Source organism: Xyrauchen texanus, chromosome 4, assembly GCF_025860055.1.
Source record: "Xyrauchen texanus isolate HMW12.3.18 chromosome 4, RBS_HiC_50CHRs, whole genome shotgun sequence".
In the NCBI taxonomy this organism is placed as follows: Eukaryota; Metazoa; Chordata; class Actinopteri; order Cypriniformes; family Catostomidae; genus Xyrauchen; species Xyrauchen texanus.
Window position 1 is genome coordinate 7,905,762 of NC_068279.1, and position 22,804 is coordinate 7,928,565.

The 22,804-nt window shown below is 37.9% G+C and overlaps 1 protein-coding gene across 4 annotated transcripts in view; it reads right to left on the minus strand.

Annotated features, from left to right (window-relative positions):
- Positions 1-6,911: 6,911 nt before the first annotated feature.
- Positions 6,912-22,804, minus strand: part of LOC127640304 (methylcytosine dioxygenase tet3-A-like) — a 52,320-nt gene continuing 36,427 nt past the window's right edge. For all 4 annotated transcript variants that reach the window (XM_052122782.1, XM_052122774.1, XM_052122764.1 and 1 more), the window contains 8 exons: positions 21,686-21,776; positions 18,861-18,954; positions 16,573-16,781; positions 16,069-16,219; positions 15,703-15,792; positions 15,252-15,389; positions 14,707-15,055; positions 6,912-12,565 (listed from right to left, as the gene is read on the minus strand). In XM_052122782.1, coding sequence (XP_051978742.1) covers positions 10,827-12,565; positions 14,707-15,055; positions 15,252-15,389; positions 15,703-15,792; positions 16,069-16,219; positions 16,573-16,781; positions 18,861-18,954; positions 21,686-21,776 — 2,861 coding nt within the window. In that variant the 3' untranslated portion in view covers positions 6,912-10,826. The remainder of the gene's footprint in view (positions 12,566-14,706; positions 15,056-15,251; positions 15,390-15,702; positions 15,793-16,068; positions 16,220-16,572; positions 16,782-18,860; positions 18,955-21,685; positions 21,777-22,804) is intronic.

The window sequence follows — 22,804 nt, forward strand, 5'->3', positions numbered from 1 at the left end:
AATCTACCACAAAAATGCATGACAGTGTCATTTATACTATGATGGTGCTGATTAATAACAGCTGCGTTTAAACGCACAAACTCAGAATTGTCACAGGTAATTGAGTCATAAGTGTTCCAGTGTTCAGTGGTTAAACACCCTTGCATGCATTCGTGTTCACAATATACTGATTCACAACATAGGGAGCCGATTGAGCCGCATCCAAAGATTTACTGTCTTAAAACACTTGACCGTTGCACTCTCTCCTATGATATCTCAGTATAGACCATTTCAAGACGGTTTTAGGAAGCGATGTCTTTTTGTTCCTTGAACATTTCCTGCAAGTTTTGCATTCCAAATGGGATAAATCACCCTCTGAAGGGCACTTCGAAGGGAGAACAATCATGATAGCCCAAAACATAATTTCCAAAAAAAAAAGACTTAAAAAGTAAGTTGTAAAGGATTCTTATTTTGAGCCCCACACCAATAAGCCTTTCAAAGCTCTCACAGTGGATGGTGCAAAATCTTTTTTCACAATGCACAAAGTGTATTGTGACTTCTGAATGGAAAGCACCCCCATTCAAAACAACAGCGTGAGGCGCATTATTCATAGTGACTTTAACACAATTGTACAGCTCCACAAGTCATTTATTTTAACATTTAATCACATAGCAGATGCTTTTATTCAGAAGAAAAAGAAACGTATTTTAATCATTTAAAAAATAAATCCTTTAATTACACCAGTGATGTCAAATTTTTCTTCTGATTTGAAATATGTTCTTTGATCATAATCTTCAACCGTTTTATGGATTTTGGTCTATTACCATCCAATTAGATAGGATCTGCACTTGTATGCCACATTTTTTTATTTTTTACATAGAAAATACCTACCTGAGAGCGTTCAAAACAAGCCGAGTAAACTGACTTGCTAAACTACTTTGTTATACCTGGAGTGATCGTTCCGTAGCTTTTAAAATTGTGAGCATCTAAACTACGATACAATTCCATCGTCTCTCTCACATAGACACTCAGTATCAACAGCACATCTGGCAGAACTACTTGCAACAAGTCACTTCAGGTAAACGTTTGATGTTCTTTGAGAAATATGTTAAATCAATGCCTTATTTAAATGATCCGTTAATGATACCAGAAGTGCTTCAGGAAAAGTTCTAAGGTTCCACAATTCTACTGTTTTCAATTTCTAGTCTCCAGTGTTTTCACTGCATCGGTGTATATTCTTAGTGGGTTAAACTAATGTTTAAGGTATTACATTTGTAAAAATTGTCAAAAAACATGTGTCTGTATAGTGCCGGTAACTTCACAGAGTCGAGATTAAATTTTTATTGACAGTGCCTCAACTGATTGTGTAAGCAATGGTCCAAGGTTAGTTACATTGATATAATTAGCTGCTTTGAGTCATTATGACAGCCAACAACAGTACAAGTTTAGCCTGAAATTCAGTTTTACTCAAAAACACTTAAATGGTAATTTTTCTCCTTCTGGATCACTAGTTTCGATTAGTCTTGTGTCTCGAGACCAGAAACAGAAAACAGGCCAATTGCTCAGGAAACCTGTGGATTGTTTACATGCTTGAAATGTTTTATAAAGGAATCTCTGGGTGGTACAAGATACTGTTTAACAGAGAAGGGCCACTTCTATTTAAATGAATGGGAGAAATTGGAATTCCCAACTAAGAAGCTCTAGTGCCCAACGGTCAAAGGATTTATATAGGAAGTCCCGCCTTACAGATAAAAGAGTCAATCACCTTTTACAGACAGACATTGCCTGTCAATCAACTCAAGAAAGCACATGCACATTAACTTGCAAGAAAGACTTTGGTGGTACTACGATCACATCAGTAGTGGCCAGGGGCTGGTTGCACCAGCTGTGCGTAAGTTCAGCCTTAGCCTGGTTGTTGCGTAAATGGCAGAGATGGGACCAAGTCACACATGTGCAAGTCTCAAGTAAGTCTCAAGTCTTAACCTTCAAGTCTCAAGTAAGTCCCAAGTATTTTTTTCTTGGGCAAGTCATGTCAAGTCAAGTCACAGGCTATGTCAAGTCAAGTCCAAGTCAAGTCACAGGCTATGTCAAGTCAAGTCCAAGTCAAGTCACCTTATTATTGTAATTTTACCTGCAGAATCTGATCATAATAAAGTGAAAAGACAAGATATAAGTAACTGTCAGTAAATTACAATACTCATGTTCAGTAAAATACATCATGGAATCAAACAAAATTGTAACTTCATAAAATTATTTATTTTTCACTTCTGCCAACAGTGTTTGAAATGTTTTAAATTTTCAACATTGAGTCCATAAAACAAATAACAGCTTAACATCCAACAGACTCCTCTCTGAACACCTCCCTCTCTCTCTCTCAAACACAGTTACGTACATTAAACTTTGTTACATTTCTCCTCTCTCTCTCACACACACTCTCTCTCTCACACACACACTCTCTCTCACACACACACTCTCTCTCACACACACTCTCTCTCTCACACACACACTCTCTCTCACACACACACTCTCTCTCATTCACTCCCACACCCACACTCCCACACTCACTCTCACACACACTCTCTCTCCCACACTCCCACACCCACACTCACTCACTCACTCTCGCGCTCACACACACACACACACACTCACTCTCGCGCTCTCACACTCCCACACCCACACTCACTCACTCACTCACTCACTCACACAGAGTATATCCATAAGCCTATTTTTGCAATGTCTGTGAGTGGGAAACGTTGAGGTACCAGCGCGCGTGAACGTCATGGCAGCGTACAAAACAAAGTACCTCGCGGGAAACACTTAACGTAAATGCGCGTAACTAACGTAAATCAAGCAGGCTAGTATGCAGCATAAGCCACGAAGTGTTGGCGAAATAAAAAATTAATGGACAGATTTTGTTTTCCAGAAAACTTCTTGCACAAAATAAATTCAAGCACTTTCAAGGACCTGTATCTATGTATGTTTATTTTCAAGAACTTTCCAGGGCCTTGAATTTTATTTTTCAGATTCACAAACTTTCAAGGATTTCTAGGACCCCTGGGAACCCTGCTATTATTACATTAGCTAACTACCAACTAACCAGATAAAATTAACAAATTGACAAGCACTTACTGGGCAGAATGGCTCTTCAAATGGCGGACGAAATTGGAGGTTGTCGTCTGGCTGTCCGCGATCTTAACGTTGCATGTCTTGCAAAGCGCTGTTCGTCTTTTGCCATCTTGATAATAATTTTTGAAGCCGAACGCGATGACCCTCGGTAACGTTACCCCTCCGGCTGACATGTTGATGTGTTATCTGATCTAAGTGGGCATGGTGTGCGTAAGGTACGAGAGGGCATGGCTGTTGATAGCCTATAGTGTCGTGATCCAGTCATGATAAAACTATTCTCAGCCTGCGCTCCAGCTGGATCAACTTTTTTTTTTTTTTTTATAATTTATATATTTTATATTCAAACTGAAAACATGATGTGATTAACACTCAAGTCATTCAAGTCTTCGTGTCTCAAGTCAAGTCCCGAGTCTTTAACTTCCAAGTCCGAGTCAAGTCTCAAGTATTTTATTTTTTGTCAAGTCAAGTCACAAGTCATAAAAATAGCGACTCGAGTCGACTCGAGTCCAAGTCACCAAGTCACAAGTCCCCATGTCTGGTAAATGGGCACAGTCACAATTTACTCACTACTAAATATTTGAGTATTGCACCGTTAAACTTACATAGGACATAACCCTATGTATAAACTAAATATTTACAGCAGCCTTAGCCCGTGAATAACGAATGGATGGAATGAGATGGCAGCCAGATTAGAGTACATCAATGAGATTATCATTGATAATGAAGATAATGAACCGCAAATTCATCAATGAATTTTACGACACAGACATCATCCTTTGGATATTTATGATGATGTGGACATATATGCTTGTTTGGGGTTTAAAAGAGAGGGAATAATGCGGATAACTGATTTGAAATCTACTGATATCCAACATGAAACAGACAGAAATGGCACACTCTCTCAAAGCTTGCTACTTTATGGAGCGCTTACGACCTACTATTTAAGTTCTGCCTTAAGATTAGGTGGTGCAACTGAATTAAGCACTGACTTGGTTACAAACTAACTAGTAGTTACTAAGCCCTTGCACAGCTGGTGCAACCCAGGGGCTGGTTACACCAGCTATACTTACGTTACAACTTAGCCTAGTTATGGCGTAAATGGTTACGAAGCCACAATTTACGCACTACTAAATATTTGAGCATTGCACCATTAAACTTAGGTAGGACGTAACCCTATGTATAAACTAAAAAATGTACGGAAGCTTCCGACCAGGTGTAACGGATGGGATAAAAAAGCAGACTGATATTCTATGACATCAATGAGCTCATGTGTTGCGTGACAGGCATCAATCATTTCGACATACAGTATGATGCTGACATTTGAGAGAGAGAGAGAGAGAGAGAGAGAGAGACATTTTAAGCTGCTCTTCAGCATGAAGCTGATCTAATGGTGCAGTTTTCAGGGTGAGTCACCCAGTGTAAAGAGTCAACACATTCAAAATATATATAGGATATTTAAATTGATAAATGTCTGTTTTTCCAGCCTGTTGTATTAGTATTTATTTATCACCCCTAATTTATTTTAGATACAGTTCCTATATATAGTTATTTACACAGGGCAAATATACTATTTATCCAATCTACTTTTATTACGTATCATATTTTAATGGGGGTATAATTTATTACACCTGACAGTTATGAGCAAACAAGGTTTGAACATCAACCGTAAACGAGACCAAATCGAAGTTCATGGCTTTTTAACACATGTGTACAAATTTGAAGGCTGCTTATTGGATAAATACGGGTAGCTAAACGTCATATTATGCGACTACTCATTACTTTAAGGAGAGCTTACAAGCTGCTAGTTAAGGCCTTGCCCTAAGAACAGGTGGTGCAACCAAATAAATCAATGACTTAGTAACTAACTAGTAGTTACTAAGCCCTTCGTGTGAACTTAACGTCCTAACTTACCTGAGAACTTACGGATTTTGTATTTTATTGTATTTTCTGCGTTCTGTTTACAAAAGTAATAGTAGACTGTACATCAACCTTATATCTTATTATACGATCCGTCTTCGTAGATTAATGGATCACAGTGTTGAATACTATTTGGTGAGTTAATTTCTTATTTTATGTAATAAAAATGTGTTTGATCGTTTCAATATTTCGTAAATGTAGTCAAAATATAAGCGAACAACGGGCAACTCACAAACACCTGATTATGAAAACTGTAACTTGATAACAAAAAACAAAACAAAAAACTCAGCACCTGCGCAGTAGAGCTCACGCTTTACCTGAGCATTGTTGCCAACTTAGCGACTTTGTCGCTATTTTTAGCGACTTTTCAGACCCCTTTAGCGACATTTTTTCAAAAAAGCGACTAGCGACAAATCTAGCGACTTTTTGGATAAACCTTAGCAACTTTCCAAATTCCAAATATCGCCAGTACTGCAAGTGTGAGGTCTTCCCCGCAGCGTCTGCTCTGTTCAGTGAGCGGCTGAGAGGAGCAGCACATTCTGTTGACTGCACGCCAGCGGACATAGACATGAATGAGCTGCGCATGTGCACGCTGTGTTAGCAGGAACCAATCAGTGATCACATAGCAGCTGCCTTCTCCTTTGTTTTAATTCAAAACATTTAATTTGACCGTTTTTTCTTGGCATGCGCTTATATTCACTACTAATCAGAGTTTTAGTTCATTCCGGTTCGGTTTCTGAACTCTCCGACTTCAGATCGTATATTTACAGACTCTATACATTTTACTTATCCAAACACAACAATAAACCTTCTTCAAATTCATAAACATGTAACGTTAGCTAAGTTCCGTTCCGTTCCGTTGTCTAACAGAAAATATGTAATTGAGAACCGTTTTACTGGACATTCGGCTATATACTTATATAAAAACAGTATGAGCACGGTTTAGGGGAGACAACCGTTATTATAAACTGAAGTAGGCTACAGTACCGACAAATTAGGCAGAATGCAAATACGACGCGATGACGTCATTAATATGCTAATGACGCATGACGTCATCTGGCGACATTTAGCTACTTTTCGAGCAGGCTTTAGCTACTTTCCATTGAAAATAGTTGGCAACACTGTACCTGAGGGAAAGATAAATATTAAGAAAAAATGTACCTCGAGAGAAATCTATAATGAAAACACTGATCTTAACGTATGACAGTGAATCGAATTTTCGTCTAATATTGATGTTGTCTGAATTATTATTGCCTTTAAATTTAAACTTTTTATCCGTTTAATCTCTAGGCTGTTAGGTAAAAGCTAGCACGGTTGACATGCTAACATTGTAGCTGGAAGATTTTATCACGGCTACTAGGCAAGTTTAACAATATTTATGTTGAAATAAGAATGATTTTATATATATATATATATATATATATATATATATATATATATATATATATATATATATATATATATATATATAATTTATGTTTTTATGTAATACATTTTGTTACATTTATTAACATTATTTAATGAAAATATCTGGTTGAAAACGGTTCTTGATCTAGCAGCTATATTTGGATTTGACTGAAGAATTGAACTTATTCCAAAACAATAGAACCATTCTGTAATATAACTAAGAATATTACAGCAGTGATATTATTCCTTTGAAGTGTGTTTATTTATTCAAGGCAGCCCCCAAATGTATGAATAATGTTTTTTCGTGTGTTTTATAGGAAAGAGGGTATATCAAATTGTTGCTGATTTGTGGGAATTTCATTATCACCACTAACTGCCATCCAAAGAAGTGCTGCTAAGGAGAGTTCATAATTATCTTTCAGTAACACTGTGCGATTCAGGTATGTACTAACACACTAACCATATACTGTAAATCTGCTCGCATCACAGAACTCTATTGCCATCGTGTGGTCTTATAACATACATCTTTATGGGTTGTGCATTTTAGTTAATGTGCTTTAAACAATCATTTTAAGGCTTTTAAAATCATTTAACATATAAACTTGGTCTTAAGATGGAAGTCTGATAACATACAACATAAATGTACTATTACTTTAAGATGATAATAAAGATTGGCACAACTCAACAGGTGTATTAACACATTATGAAGTCACTGGTAATCAGTATGTTTATTGAATGAATATTGCCACATTTTAGTTCTTACATTTTTGTAATTTTATTTTTTCTTAGTTTAGAACAAAACAGTATTGTGGGTTTTACCACATACACTATTGTATTCACATAATACACCATACAGCTACAAGGAGAGAGACCAAACAAAAGATAACACTTTTTACATACTGCATACTCAACATGAAAAATAAAACCAAGAACAATTTTTCATTCTCATTAAGGAATGTAGCTGCCAGTTTTTTTTCTTTCCCCCCTCATTTGTTTAGACATTTAGACATTTTGTCTTTTTGATGTTTAAAACTGGGCATAATTAATACTCTAAATGTGAGTGCTGATAGAGGGGAAAGAGAGTAGTGTGTACATGTGTGTGCTGTGTGTATTTGTATGATCGTGTGCCCAAAATGTAGGTATGAATAAAGAATGTTTAACCAAGAAAATGACAAAATGTTTAAAACTTCAAAATGGGTGACAACGCATCGCTTAGCACCAGAATATTAAATTAACAGTCTATTCACATCATTAGCATGAGTACCTATTCCTCTATCGGTCATCATGCTCTTCAAGTACCATTTAAATTATTTAGGGTGAGGACTAAAAATGGGAACTGGATCTGTGGGAGTGCTTTTTTTTTTTTTTAATCTATTGTGAACATCCGAAATCTCTCAGAAATATGTAAAAATATTAAAAAATGATCAGCACCATATCGTTTTTTTCTATACTCTCAAACAGAGTTCAGATATTAATTTAAGAGCCTATAGCAACAGTGTTTGCGAAAAGTGATTTCCACAGCGAACTCTAGGGGTAGCACCATGGTTAAAAGCCATTTAGGGTGAACAAAATTTAACCTAGCTTCAAGAGATTGAAACTCTTTTTACTTCAGGGTTAAGTATCACCATGTCCAAGAACAAGTGACAACCTAGATAATATAATGTCAGTGCACAGTCAGAGTTATGCAAGACTAACCCCACGTGAAATGTAATAACAAAAACATTTTTACATCATCTACCTGCAGTTTTAAACTGTTCAGTGGCAAAATAACACCCCATATTCTTTTCGGTTCCATGGCAATTTTCATGTAAAAGTTATTCCACTCCCTTTTAAAACAATGTGAGTCCTGAATGCTTGAATTGTCTTAGTATCGATGCACAATTTTGCAGTCATTTCTTTGATCTCCTTTAGTTTATGGTTTATAGTTATGGATCAGAAGCCGGTGACAATGGTAGTACAGATGTATTGGTGTAAGTACAGTACTCACGAACGTAAGGACAGCAGAATCGTAAGACCAACAAAGCATCATGCTCTGTTGATTACTTGACATACAGAAAACCGAAGACAACAAATTCAGGAATAATTCATGATTAGGCCATCATCCCTCACCAGTTAAATAATCTTACCTAAATATTTAACTATTTACATTTCTATCTCTTCCAATAAAATTCCATTAAAACAAAAACTAGGTTTCAAGTTGTCAATAATCCGTTCTTATTTTTTTCTCATTAAAATCAAGATTAAAAGTGCTTTTATAAAATCCTCTCTTCAATATTTACAATTTCTTTAAAATGAACAAAAAGTAAAATAAATGACAGCAATTACAATAACAATCATCATTATCATATAATAAATAATAATAAAAAGTGGGTACGAATGTGGATAAAGGCAGCAAGCCTGCAGTCTGTAGCGCCTGTATATTTGTAGCATGTTGAGACTAGGACCAGTGTCTGTACAACATGAGGTAAAGAGCTTTAGGACCACTTAATGAGCACCAGGATCTCTCCTTTGTGAGTGTTAAGCATCTTACAGCCCTATGCAAACCAGTGGCAGCATCGCACTGCTCCCTATATGTAGATCACACATGCATGGACAAACAGTCACACTGGTACACATACATTCCAACCAGTAAGCATGTGTTGAATCCAAGCATGTGCACACATACACCCACAAGCAAACAGAAGTATACATTTAGCAACAACTATAAGCTTAGAATATATGCATTGCCCATCAGCACCATGAATTCCAGGTGTGGTTGATCTCTCAGGGCAAAAAGAGAGAAGAGTGATGCTTATGACAAAGAGGGGCAACTTTACTGGACCGTAAATGTCTAGTAGCACCAGCTCTATGAAGTTTGCTCTTGCCATTAGGCTGGTGGGTTTAACTTGGATAACAATCATTATCACTAATGGGTAGCTATAGATTAGTCAGGTCATGGATGACATCTTCAGTTTACACAGGCAAGTTTTGTTGGGAAACCCATAGTAAAAAAATAACAATAATTGGCAATTGGGACCCAGTTTTTGAAGTTCCCCTCTAGCTTCTATCCTGTGTTTGCCATAGTATAGAATTTTTTTTTGTCAGTCTGCTGACAAAAACCAACCAGATCGAACAGTGTTACTTATCTATAAATACTCCTGTGTGATGGTAATTTTGTAGTAAGTTATTATTTTAAGAAACATTTTCTTTCCTACTGAAGCTTTACGTCTCTGTGCTACAAACATCTCTAGGGTGAACCAAGTATAGATTGCAGAATTTCAAGCCAATAAAATATTGGATATAGTTTAGAATCCTCTGTTTGCGCTGAGTCTGAATTGTTCAGTCTATATGAAAATCACGAGCTTAAGACCCATGGTGGATTATCTGCAGCTCTTTAGGGCTGTTTCTATTAAGGTGGATTTTATTAGCATTACCAGCACCTCAGAGAGCTAAGTCTAAAACATGCCATATTCTAACGAAGAATGGCCAAATGAATCAGCACCAATCGGATGACTAGATGGAAGGCTGAACCAATTACCAGGACTGAGAGGTCCCTGTAACTTAATTTCAATTGACATCTGCTGCCAAAAAGCACCCAGGTCCAGCACCTGCCTCAATGTTGTGAGAGCCACATTAGAGACACTTCAGACCGAAATGAAGCACCATTTGAAAGGATGAGAAACATTACAGATTTCATTGAGTGGCGCCAAATAGAAAGGCTATGGTGTCAGGTCCTCTCTTTCTAATTTTGGTCATTTGTTCAGTGACTGCAGCTAGGCTGCAGATACTCTAGAGTTGCCTTAATGCAGTCACATAAATCTGACTCACAATGGTGTGAAGGCGTTTCTTTTATAGAGAGGTTGACTGGTGGAAATGGTGAAAAGCACAACATCAAAAATCGCTGATTAGCTTGTTCTCATGTTCATAATGAACAAGCGAGAAAGTAAAAAGGAAGTTCCTCTAGTCAAGAGAGGGAAATCAAAATATTAATAACAATGATGAAAAAACAGTTACATTAAAATAAAAAATATTAATCTTCAGAATATAATAGCAATACCTGTAATATCAATGTTGACAGCAACAATAGCAATCATAATAATATTGATAATAGAGCAATAATAATTAGGATCATCAAATTCACTTAAGGAGGGGTAGCTATGGAAATCCCTCCCACGTTGGAGAGAGCAAGAGCACCATAGACAGCATGTCCGTTTGGGGTGTTCCCAAACTGCTGCCAAATTTGAGGTAAATGAGGAAAAGAAAGTGAAAAAGTGCCCCATCCTTTATTCTCCCTCCCTTGTGGTGACCTGAGAGAGGTGTTAGAGCTAGAAGAAGAGAAGGAAATGGTAAAGGTGTAAGATTCATGATCCTTATTTTTTTCCCTTCTCTGGCTCTAGGGGGCAACAGTCTACATGAGTTTACACGAATCGACTGTAAGGGCCAGTGAGTTGCGTGGACGGGTAGGGTGAAACATTAACTATGGTGGTGGTATGCTGAGTGGGTGCCATCCGTGTCACCACACTCTCTCGTTTGTCCTTGTTCTGTCCTGGGGATGGGCTTGCTGATCCAGTCGCCCACTTGCGCTTCTTCCCATAGGCCTTAATTTCATCCTGTGAGAGACCCAAAAGAGCTGCTTCTTGTTGCCTCTGTAGCGCCCGCTCGGCTAGGATTTTCATCTTGGCCTCCCACAAAGCCACGCCGTGGCAGGGCTGGTTGAGGTTCTTGTGCTGGTAAAAGACCAGGGAAATCCGGCTTGGGTGGGTACGGTCAGGCTTTTTAAGTGGCGTGGTAGCATGGAGCTCCCGACGGGCACATTCAATCAAGATGGAGCCATGAGCAGGGGCCACAGCTACTCCTCCAATGTTGGGGTCCAGAAAGTTGTGCTCGCTGTCTGACCACACCTCTTCCTCTTCAGGGTCACATTCACTTTGGGTCTCTGCCTCACTGTCCCAGCATGCCTGACCATTGAATCTTTGCAGTGAATCAGGGAATAAGCGACCCTCAGGAGCCGGAGATGGTGTGCTGCCTGCTACGGATCCACCACCAGATTTCCAGGCTTTCTCCTGGATTCCCAGAGGAGCAGAGCCACAATTCTCACCTGCCTGACATAGCATTTTATCAGGGAAAGCACCAGCAGGGTTGCCTTGCCTAAGACCACCAGCACCATAACCAATGGGACCATAAGGGCCCCACGTCTTAGGTTGTGGACTTGGGGCAGAGCTATCCCACTGTCTTGGGGTGGACGGTTGTGGAGAGGGAGCATGGGAAAGACCTGCTTTTATGGATGGAGTTGGAGATGGAGATGGGGCAGGGGATGACATTGGAGTGTTAGGGCGAGGATAGGAATTCCACTGCTGCTGCTGTGGATACAGAGGTTGCTCATGCTGGTATGTGTGTTGCTGGTGGAGCCTCTGCTTATCTGAAGTAAAAGGCGAATCAGCTGGACTTGGCCTGTGGTTTCCATTCCAGCCTTTAGGGACTATGCTGCCATTTGGCTTAAGCCCAGGCCAGCCTTCAGGCTTTGGTGTGGTACTGGTAGTGCTAGGGCAGCACTGAACATGCCCATCTATACTGCCATCATATAGTGGCAGATCCATTGGCTCCTGCTTGATGATAGGTATTGAGCGGTGTGTCTGCACAAGCGACACTGATGGTGTACTGTGTGGAACAGGAGACTGTGAAAACTCTGATGGATGTGGGTAGCCTTGAATGGGTGCATCAGTCATTTGTTGCTGTGATTGGCCAGGACGGTTAGGATATGCCTGTGCCATTTTGGCTTGGAGATTCTTAACATCTGGCTTTTGGTCAAATGATGGGGCAGAGGGTTCTCCAGCTTTTGGCCAGGCTCCATTATCATAACTCAAGAGCTCAGTAGGAAAAAGTGCATTGGGATGGTAGTTGTAGTAACTGAATCGCATGTCTTGGAGGTTGGGGTGAAAGCCATTGATGGGGCTATGTGCAGGAGGTTGGCTGTTGGTAGGGACGCAACCTCTTGCATAGTTACCAGGGTAGGAGAATGAACTGTTCGTGCTGTGGGGATCAGGGGCTGCCTTGCCGTTCCCTAGTGCTGGGTTGCCATGTATGGCTCCATTGAAGGGCTGGAAGCGGTCAACAGGCTCTTTTTTGATGGTGGGCTTCATCTCCTGTTTTGGAATAGCTAGAGAAAAAAAAAAAGAAAAAAACTTAAGTGGAAAAAATAGTTATTGACTGCCAGTTTCAGAAGCTTATTGCTCAGGTCAGTGCAAGATTTAAATGTAAACTCCTATTACATTCACAATTCACTGTTTGTAAAACAATTCGAAACCCTCTATTTTTTATAATTCCATTTAAATAATGGCACCTCAATATCCAAAGAGGACCTGTCTAATTCAGCTTATAGCCAATGTGACCACTCTTCGGTTAATTAAATGGTTACTCCTTTACCATATATAACTAGGAATTAATATAACTCCTATTTTTATATAATTTTTTATATTATTATTATTTTTATAAATTGTTTTCAGGGCTGTAAATGCAAAGAAACAGGGCTGGCCGATAGAGTGATTTTAATTACGAGGCTGAATTCAGCTTCTTATTCGACGATATCTGACAGAAATCCTGATACTAATATTGGCGCCCATTGATCGAAAATAGCGGAAATTAATAAAACCATGGAGCTGGGAAGTCTGCAGATATTGTAAATAGTAGCCCAGGTTTTGAAATTAGCACCTGCGAGTCGCAACCCGCCAAATGCAAGTTCCGTATTTCATGCCCAGAGGCGGGTAATTTTGCTTAATTACCCGCCACTGTAGTGGGCAACCTACAAGATGTCTTTGAGTGACACATGACAAGAAATGCTGTTAGACACCGGTACGTGCTTGAAGAAACACGGTTTATTTTAGTTTTAAGAACAGCATGAGTGTGTCATGTCTATTTCAGTAATCTGCAAACAGTTTGCAAGTATAGTTTTGTCTGTGAGAATGCGCCAAATGACCTTAGACGTTTTCAGGAAGTGCTCAGTTAAGTTTGCTTTATTTCAATGGAACAGGTCGAGCTTAACGTGCATTGTTAATGCAACTCTGCAGGTTCACAAATAATAAAATAATATAAAAACACCTTGAAACATAACAATTATTTATATTTAAATTATCATTACTATACATTTTCATTAGATCTTAATTTGGATAAGTAATTTTCCACCTGTCCAAAACTATTTTTTCCACTTAAGTTTTTTTCTTTTTTTTTTTCTCTAGCTATTCCAAAACAGGAGATGAATACTTGACAGATACTTGCATGACAGTAAAGAGGTGGTTAATTATACAATTTTTTTTGTTGTTCTTTCGTTTGAAGTGCAATTTGAATTTAGAAATATCTTTGGATCAAGTTTCAATAAATTATTTTAATTTTGAACACGAAATTAATAAAGCAAAAATATGACATACACCCTTGGCAGTTGGGGCAGGGGGGTTGACGATGTAATCGGATATCATAATAATTTTTTATAAAAATATTGTGAACATATTTTTTGCAAATGGCCTAGCAGTTTTTTCATTAACTTTTTCACTTTCAGTAAAGGGGGGAAAATAACTGCACAACTCAAAATACAAGCTTATTTATTGGCCAATGTTTCAATTAAAAAGCTTGTAATTTGTTCAATATATGATTCCTTCATATATTTATACAAAAATGTATACATTTAGTAGGTGTGCATTTACTCAATTGTCTTTTCAAAGCAACACTTTCAGTAAGGCATTTAAATATAACTTAAGCAGTCTGTAAACCTATGCTTCTATAAAATAGTTGTTTTACAATTATGATATCTTTCTAAATGGGATTAGTGCATCATATCTTTCCTCTTGATTGACGCTCACACATATGACACTGGCACGTGAGATGAACTGTATATAGAAGTTTGATGACGTAAAACCACATTTTTGTCTCTACTCTGTAGCGCAAGTCAACATTCAGTGTACTGTAAGGTATAGGCACAAGAGTTAATTTTTCATTTATTTACATTTGTTTATTTCCTATTGCCGTGCAGACTCACTTTTTTACATGACAGTGTAAAAAGTCATTTTTAAGTAGCGCAATTTGTTTTATCCTGACTCCCCTTGTTAATGTGGGCCATTACGTTTTTGACATGTTTTATATATGTGGTGAATATGACATGCCCCCAACCATCATCCTCCCACCGCCTACATTTCAGCACCTCCACCCCAAAACATCCTCCCGTGCCCTGGTATAACTCCTAACTTGTTAATTCTATATAAGTTGATTTATGTATATGGAGATGGAGCAAACTGAGATTTAACCACTGACCTTTATTGCCTTGCTGAGGGTGGGATGACTCTGCGTTGTGCATCTCCATCTTGACAGTCTTCTCTGGGGTTTCTGCAAGCTGCAGTTTCTTGTTCTTCTTTTCTGAAGCAGCCTTTTTGGCCTCTAAGCGACGCTGCCGGCAGGATTTAGCAGGTTCTGGAAGTTTTCTAACCTCTCGACGGAAGTTAGAGAGCACCTGAATGGCTCCTGTTTTCATTTTAAGGCGCTGGTTCTCCTCACTACCATATTCGTCGGTAAGAGAGATCTTGTAGAGCGGAAGCACATGCAGCTGCTCATCATCTGGGATAGTGCCCACTGTGCGATTGTCCTCTTTTGTAAGAGTGCACACCTGAAAGTAACAATATTTAGAAATATAGGGTTAAAGTAAATTTGTGAAACACTTGTTTCTACCAAATGGTTAATCTAGCACCCTACTGCCTATTGTACACAATAAGGTTGAGACCACTCATATAAATTCTAGGAGTGAATCACACATTATATGCAAGACAAATATATGCAATCGTAAATGATGATTAATAACATACCACAGTACAGCCATTGTGGAGGTTATGCTGGTCTTTATGAGCATGGGCACAGAAATCCATGCATGCAGTGATTCCTGAAAATGGCCGACCCTCCTTCAAACCCAAGCGACAGTCTGAAGCAATGTGCTCACTCACACACTGAGGAGCAAATAAAAGAAAATATAAACATAACACTCAGATTAAAAAGCTTTTAAAAGCTTTTAAAAGATTGTATTTATTTCTTTAGCATTTCTAACATGTCTGTTGATCAACTTATGTTCACAACATTCATTGTAAATATGTAGGTGTGAAAAAGTTCCTAGTCACCAGAAACACTATCAAACACACAGTCCAAATTAAAACATCCTAATTACCACAAAATCAGTTTGGTTTTATTATGACTGAATGGCACACAGTTCTATCAAGACAGTTCCCCTATTTTGTGTAGTGATGTATTTGAGATAATCTGAACCTGGTTACTGTAGGCCTGGGGAGCAAGTTGCTTATACAGAGGGGCCACATGAGTGGCCAAGTTTTGGAAATTATCCCTGAGATTTTCCTCCTGCACAAAAATGTAAACATTGCAAATGAGCAAACATGGGCTATCATGCAGTCAATGAAATTTGAACAAGAAAATGTGTAACATATTTGTTTGACATTTCTGTTCATCCACTTGCATTACTTTATTGTAAATACATCTAGTAGTGAATGGTTACACTGACATGTCAACATATTAAAACCGTGAAATATTTGTGTGTGTTATTTTGCATAAGAATAAGGCAAGTGTATTCAGAAATGACCACCAATAACACAATCATTTGTTTTACATTAAACAAACCTCTTTTGGGTGTTCTCCCTGCAGTCTGAACTTGCGAGGGGTTTTGCTTCGAGCATACTTGCATCCATTGAAGTACATACTCCAAGAGCAGCCAAAAGAGAAGGAAGCTCCACATTTATCCGTGTCCTTCCCTTGGCATGCACAGGTTCGACTATAAAAGGAACCCACCATGCATTTAATTAGTGCACACTATAAACTTTTACAAAAAATTACATTGAGGCCTTTCCTGAAGCCACATGTTAAGAGAACATCGCCTTAACGTGATCACAATGCAAGTACCTGTATGTGCGATTAAACTGCATTTATAATGGGTACTGTGCAAAATCATGCGAGTGCACTTGGAGTTGCAGAGCTGTGGTGCTCACATAGGTGTGGTTCTTATGTTTAAGTCTGGCCTTCAACTTAACCCAATCTCATCCCCTCCCTCCTCTCTCCCCAGTAATTTCTTGACCGCTTTTTACTGTATCTCTTGAAGAGGAAATATCAGTGGTGGTGAAAACTCACTCGTCATTTAGTCCACAGCGGCGGCTGGTGGCGTTGCCGTATCTGGTGATTGTTTCTGTGACTTCTTGATACAGTTTATCTCCCAAAGCACGGGGCACACCTTCCCAGGCCAGGATTACAACGATGATGACAGTGTTGGCACAGTGGTGCCCAGGACGTTGCTTCACCACACATAAAACTTTCTCCGCCTCGCTGCCACGACGAATCACCTAAAGAGAATGATCGTCATTAATGATGAAGTTCAGACCAGCGTCTTTTCACTACAAAAATCAACTCAAAAGCTGCATCATACTAGTGATCGATTGTTATGTTTTTTTTTTAATGGCTGATACCCATTATCTTGAGATGAGGGTGACCAATAGGCTTATGTAATGCTGATAAATATATCACCACACAATTTTAAATGATAGTAAATGACATTGCTAAAATAGCAAGAAAATGTATTAACTTATATTCATCATTACTTTTAACACAATTTCACTCAAAACCTTTTAAAAATAGAAAATAAATATTTATATTTGTTATTTAGTTCGATGATTGCAGCTTCTCCTTGTTTGTTTAGTTATCTAGGGCTGGTTGATATGGCTATAAAAACGATATATCAGTATTTTTCAGACTATTGATGATATTCAAAGTGTTTAATACATAAGATAAAAACCTAGTTAACATTAAAGCAGGCAGGAGTGGAAAATGATTAGCAAAAAATCATTTCATGTCACTTTTTATATAATTTGGACTTAAGTAACAGATATCCAAAGGAATTTTTCATATATTTTAGATCTCCCAGGATATGTTGCCCTATTAAGGTAAAAAAAAAAAGTCAAAGTGATGAGTGTCTGACTGCGCCTCTTATTTTAATAGTCTATATGTGAGTGTGAGAGAGAGTGTAAGTACAGGTTTGTGAGTGCCAAAATTTTTTCAATGTCCTGACTTTTAAAACTGAAACTAACCTGTGTGTGTGTGTGTGTGTGTGTGTGTGTGTGTGTGTGTGTGTGTGTGTGTGTGAGAGAGAGAGAGAGAGAGAGACAGAGTGTGTGCGTGCATGTGTGTGTGACAAACTGATAGAAGTTTTGCTTTAAGGTTGCATATCGTCACCTTCCTAAAATAATGTCCTAAGTCATTTTTTGACAAAAATCATCTAATGATATTTGGTTCAGTTTTTGTGTAAAAATTGAAAAAATGACTTGGGACATTATTTTAGGAAGGTGACGATATATGACATGTGTAAGTGAAATAAATGTGTACGTGTAATATTGTGGATTAACCCTTTTCTGGAGTTCTTAAGATTTGTATAATAAATTGCAGTGGTACAGATGTTTGGAATTGCGTGAAGGAGTGAACCTACAGCACTTTGCTTTCACAATGCACAGGAACCACACGGAGATGCTGACACACCGGGATAGCCTTTTTAGAGTGTCATGCATATAATGCACGCTTCAGAGAAAGAAATATGAATGCTCCACAAGATTATGTGCTTCAAGAAATAGTTGGATTTGTGCACGTTTTGTTAGGTTAGTGAATTAAATCTTTGAAACGGAATATCTGCATATTTGCAGACGATATATCGGTCAATAATAGACCAATCACATCGGTCTATTATTTTGGTAACACGATGTCATGCAACAGCAAAAGGAATAGTCATTCATGCATCTCAGATGGCTCCTTAACGTGTAAAACAGGCGATTTTCGCCCTTGACATGACTTGTGAAAATTATTGATACCGATATTTTATAAATACAAAATATAAATCGGCCTCTACAATTATCAGTTGACCACTAATATATACCATGAAAAGGTGCATTTACACAATGTTTAATGCTGCACAGTGGCATAAATGCATTTACACATAGATGAGAATTGCAGAAACAAATGTTTTCATCATGAAATCATACATTTTCTGTCATGACATTGACAAAGTTTAAGGCTGCTTTGATGTTGCATTTCTCTTAAAAAGAACCAAATCAGCATCAGAGCAGCCTGTGGTACTCTGGCTGAGGTCGGTTAGAGCAGGCGTATTTTAGTATGGCTTTTGTTCTAAATTTTGTCTTTACACAGAATTTCAAGCAAGCACAGAACCTGCCTAAAGGAGCCTTAAATTGGTATGCTCAGTTGCATGTGTTTTCTGCAGCAGGTAAAAATTTCTAAAAGACCATTTCTAGAACCATAATGTTCCTACATGAACAGTTCACAAACCACATAGTGCATGTCAAAAATGCACCAGTCAACATAACTTAGTCTAGAATTGTCTGTTATCACTGTGGCACTATGTTTTTGCAAAATATACATACCCACTTAGCAATAGGGCATCCCTGAGAGCTCTTTCCCTCTCGCCCTGTGTAAACCACCTTCTCAATACGAATGGCTTCACCCTTCTCCCCATACCTGTTTTCATAAGGGGACAGAGGTTCAGTGACAGATAGACCTCAAATTACACTGTGATAATGTGACATGAAAATGTAAAATTAAGCAAACAAATCTACAGAATATAAAAACATGATTACACACATTTGTGTATGATGGCCAGTGTTCTTAGTAGACAATCACTTGTCTCCTTACATTAAACTCTCAGTATGAAAACAGCATGTGGAAAGTATAAATGCATTGAGCTACAACTGCAGTCTGGGGGAGAAGCTTTAAAGATCCACGGGGGTGGGCTATGAGGTCAAAGGCCACAAAAGGGTCAAGCTTAGGCTTAAGAAGTCTATTGTCACTCTCTGACAGACAAACAAAGGGGAGGTTCTTCCTCTACCCACCAACCCCCTCTTTCTTCCTGCCCTCTGAAGAGATGACAAGTCAGGCAAAAAGAAATAGAACTAGAGCTGCTATGCATTCAATCAGTCCTCATATAAAGCAATGAGAGTGGACAAGTATACCAGAGGTCAGCAAAGGTGGAGATATTCTGTCCTAATGGCCAAGGAAGTCTGAGTATCTGCTTCTTACAGGAGAAAGGGGGCAGCACCCTGGTGAACTTTTCATATTACTCTCTGACACTGAATGATCACAGGATCAATAAAGTATTAGGAAATTACTTTTTCAGAATGCAGGTATATTCCAAAACTTCTTATTTAAGATAAATAAGCATGATTTACACCATAAATATATTTAAAATTTTAAAGATATGGGCCATACATTACAGTACCAGTCAAAAGTTTGGACACACATACTCATTCTTTATAATGTTCCTATTTTAGAATAATATTTAACTAATAAAAACTATGAAATAACAAAAAGGGAAGGATGCAAATCATGCAGTAACTAATAAATATGGTATCTTATTCTAGCATCTTCCATGTAAAAACCTATTACCTAGATTACAGCTCTGGACACTCTGGGTATTCTCTCAATCAGCTTCAATAGATGAAGTGATGTTTTTTAAAGCATAGAGTTTAAATATAGAGTTTCCTTGTACGCTGGGCACTTGTTCTTTGCCTTTCCTTTTGTAGACATTAGGGCTATGGGATTCATCTAAATTAATTCTAAATCGAGATAAGACCACCGATTATCAAACCATGAGGGCTGTGATTTTATTAAGTAAATAAATAGTCTGAACGTGCTGCCCATTATTCTGCACTTGTGCACAGCTATTTTCTCTGTAGTGCTTTCTTAAATGCATGTAAACAGGGTCAGTTTATTACACGTGTTTTCAGTGGTTTCAGAGCAGATCTGTACTCGATTCATATGAATTCGGTCTATCTGGTGCCCTGATTGACAGATGTTGTCTGAGTTTGGTCCAGTGCGCTGAGTGCATTATATTTAATGTGCCCCAGATTTACTTTAATTGCACATTTGTGTAATTTCACATAACTATTGTTTAATTGCTACATTTACTATACAAATCTAAAATAACCTAATAAAACTGGGTTTTTGTGGACAGAAAGTGAGATGAGAGCATTTTACTGCATTAAAAGGCTTTTGTCAACTGAACTACACAACAGAAACCCTGCAAAATAAAAGCTTTCCACAAAATAAATAAGGGTTTAACTACACTGCATAGCAATGCCATGAGCAAGTTTATTAATGAGAAATTATTAAAGAAATAAATCAATATTAAATAATAATAATTAGTATAAGATATTTTGATCAAATTGCTCAGACGTAGACACAATTGTCTAGAAAACTTAAAAAAAAAAAAAAAAAATTATATATATATATATATATATATATATATATATATTCTTTTGACTGGTAGTGTAGGAAAACATTGTTTCCTATTACCATGTGTACCCAATAAAACTACAGGATACTCACTGCTTAATATTTTAATATATGCCCTCTACCCTTTAAACCCCATCCTTTTCATCACTAACTACTCCTTTAATTTACTCTTTCTCTGCAATTCCTTCTCTGTCTGTTTGGATCTGCTGATACTCATATATTTCCAGATACTGCTGTTGAATTCTGGGTCTGGAATTCCCTGGAGACAAGATCATAGAGAAGGAAGGTGGGAGGAGGGGTTGAAGTGAAAGCAAATGGTACTAAAGAGGATGAGAGATGCTTATCCTCAGCTGGCTAAGAGTCTGTTGCCAGGATGCAACTGCCAGAGCTTTCAAACAACTCTCACAGAACAATGACAGAGTCACTAGGAAACTCTTATCGGACACTATGTGGGGTCAGCAATATTCCTCTGTTGTTTCGAATACCTTCTGTTTTAAATAGTAGGACATTTTTTTTTTTTACTTTTCTGTTGCCCACTGTATGTGGACTAAAATTCACGATTTTTAGAATATTGCTCTTCTAGCTACATTTACAGTATTTTATAACAAGCTAATAAAAAAAGACAGAAAAGGCAACTGCCACAGAGAGGGTTTACAAAAAACAATTTACAAAAAACTTTACAAACAACCTTTAATACAGTTTATCCAGCGAATACTAACATTGTTTTAATGGTAGATTAGGAAGGATACTAACAGGTATACATTTAACAAATTTTGTCATTTAGTATCCTGTGGGTCAATAAAGACTTGATTTTGGAGTTTCTACATTTGTGTAGAGATGGCTACATTTATTGTAGAGTGTGTTTGCAGACAAACATACCTACAGCAAAAGCTTTAAACAAGAAGATAAAGGACACAATGTGATTCAAGAATGATTAAGCAATCTGAATGCCTCTCACCTCTCTTCCATCAGTTCTCTGACTGCAGCCACAGTTGGCCCAGATCCCAAATGATTGTAATAAGGACCCTTATCCTTTTCTAGGACCTGGTCTAAGAGAGGGAGAAATAACACAATACAGGGTTCACATTGATAGAATATTTTCTTTTCACCATGCTTCCTAAACTGAAAAGAAATGAAATATTTTTAGTGAGAACAAACTGCAAGTCATTGAACGTTAATGGCTAATAATCAGAATGATTATAACAATTTAGACTGCTGATGTGTAATATGATTAGAATGATAGTATAAGTCTCTATTTGTGTGAGTGTGAGCAAGAGAAAGAAAAGAGAAATACTGTCTGGGAAAGAGGCAACCTAAGGTCATATTCCACTCAGGGTGTATGGAGGGATAAAGGCATGAATAGAGTAGGGAAATTATTTGTGGGAACTACCTACGTAAGTCTTATGAAAAAAGTGTTTGTGAGAAGAAAAATATGTATTGGCTGCTTTCTACCTGCTTAATCGGCAGGGTGAAACACCAAGAATTGGATGTATCAGAATAGCCAATAAAATGAGAAAAAGCAAGTACTGCACAAAGAGAACTGGACTAGGAGAAAAATTGTATAGATTTATTCTTATATTTTTGGCACCGACACAGAGAGAATAGAACTGCTGACAATACAACAAATACGCTCTTTAGAAATGTCAAAACAGAATATTATTACACACTTGTCACTAAAACCTTCTAAAAGGACCAAATAAGAGATACGAGGGAAAGCTAAGAGGTTGCCAAGCATGTCTTCTAAACCTGTCCTCCTTACTCCCTCCCTTCTTTGAAGACTGGGCACAGTATATCATATGATATATGAGCAATCTCTCTCCATTGTGGCTGCCTCCTCTGCAGAAACTAGATGTACTCACTATACCATTATCCTGAACACAGAAGGCCCTGCACTGCACTTGGCCCAAAGAATTACAGTGGGCTGCTTTCTTCAAACCTATTGGTCCTCTCCAAGAGGGACAGAGAACAGACTACAAAGTAATAAGTGGGCCCCTGGTCATACATTCTTAGACATGGCCCAACACTACACTGAGAGATGTGCTGATGCAGAAATTATGTGTTGCAAGATAAACTATTG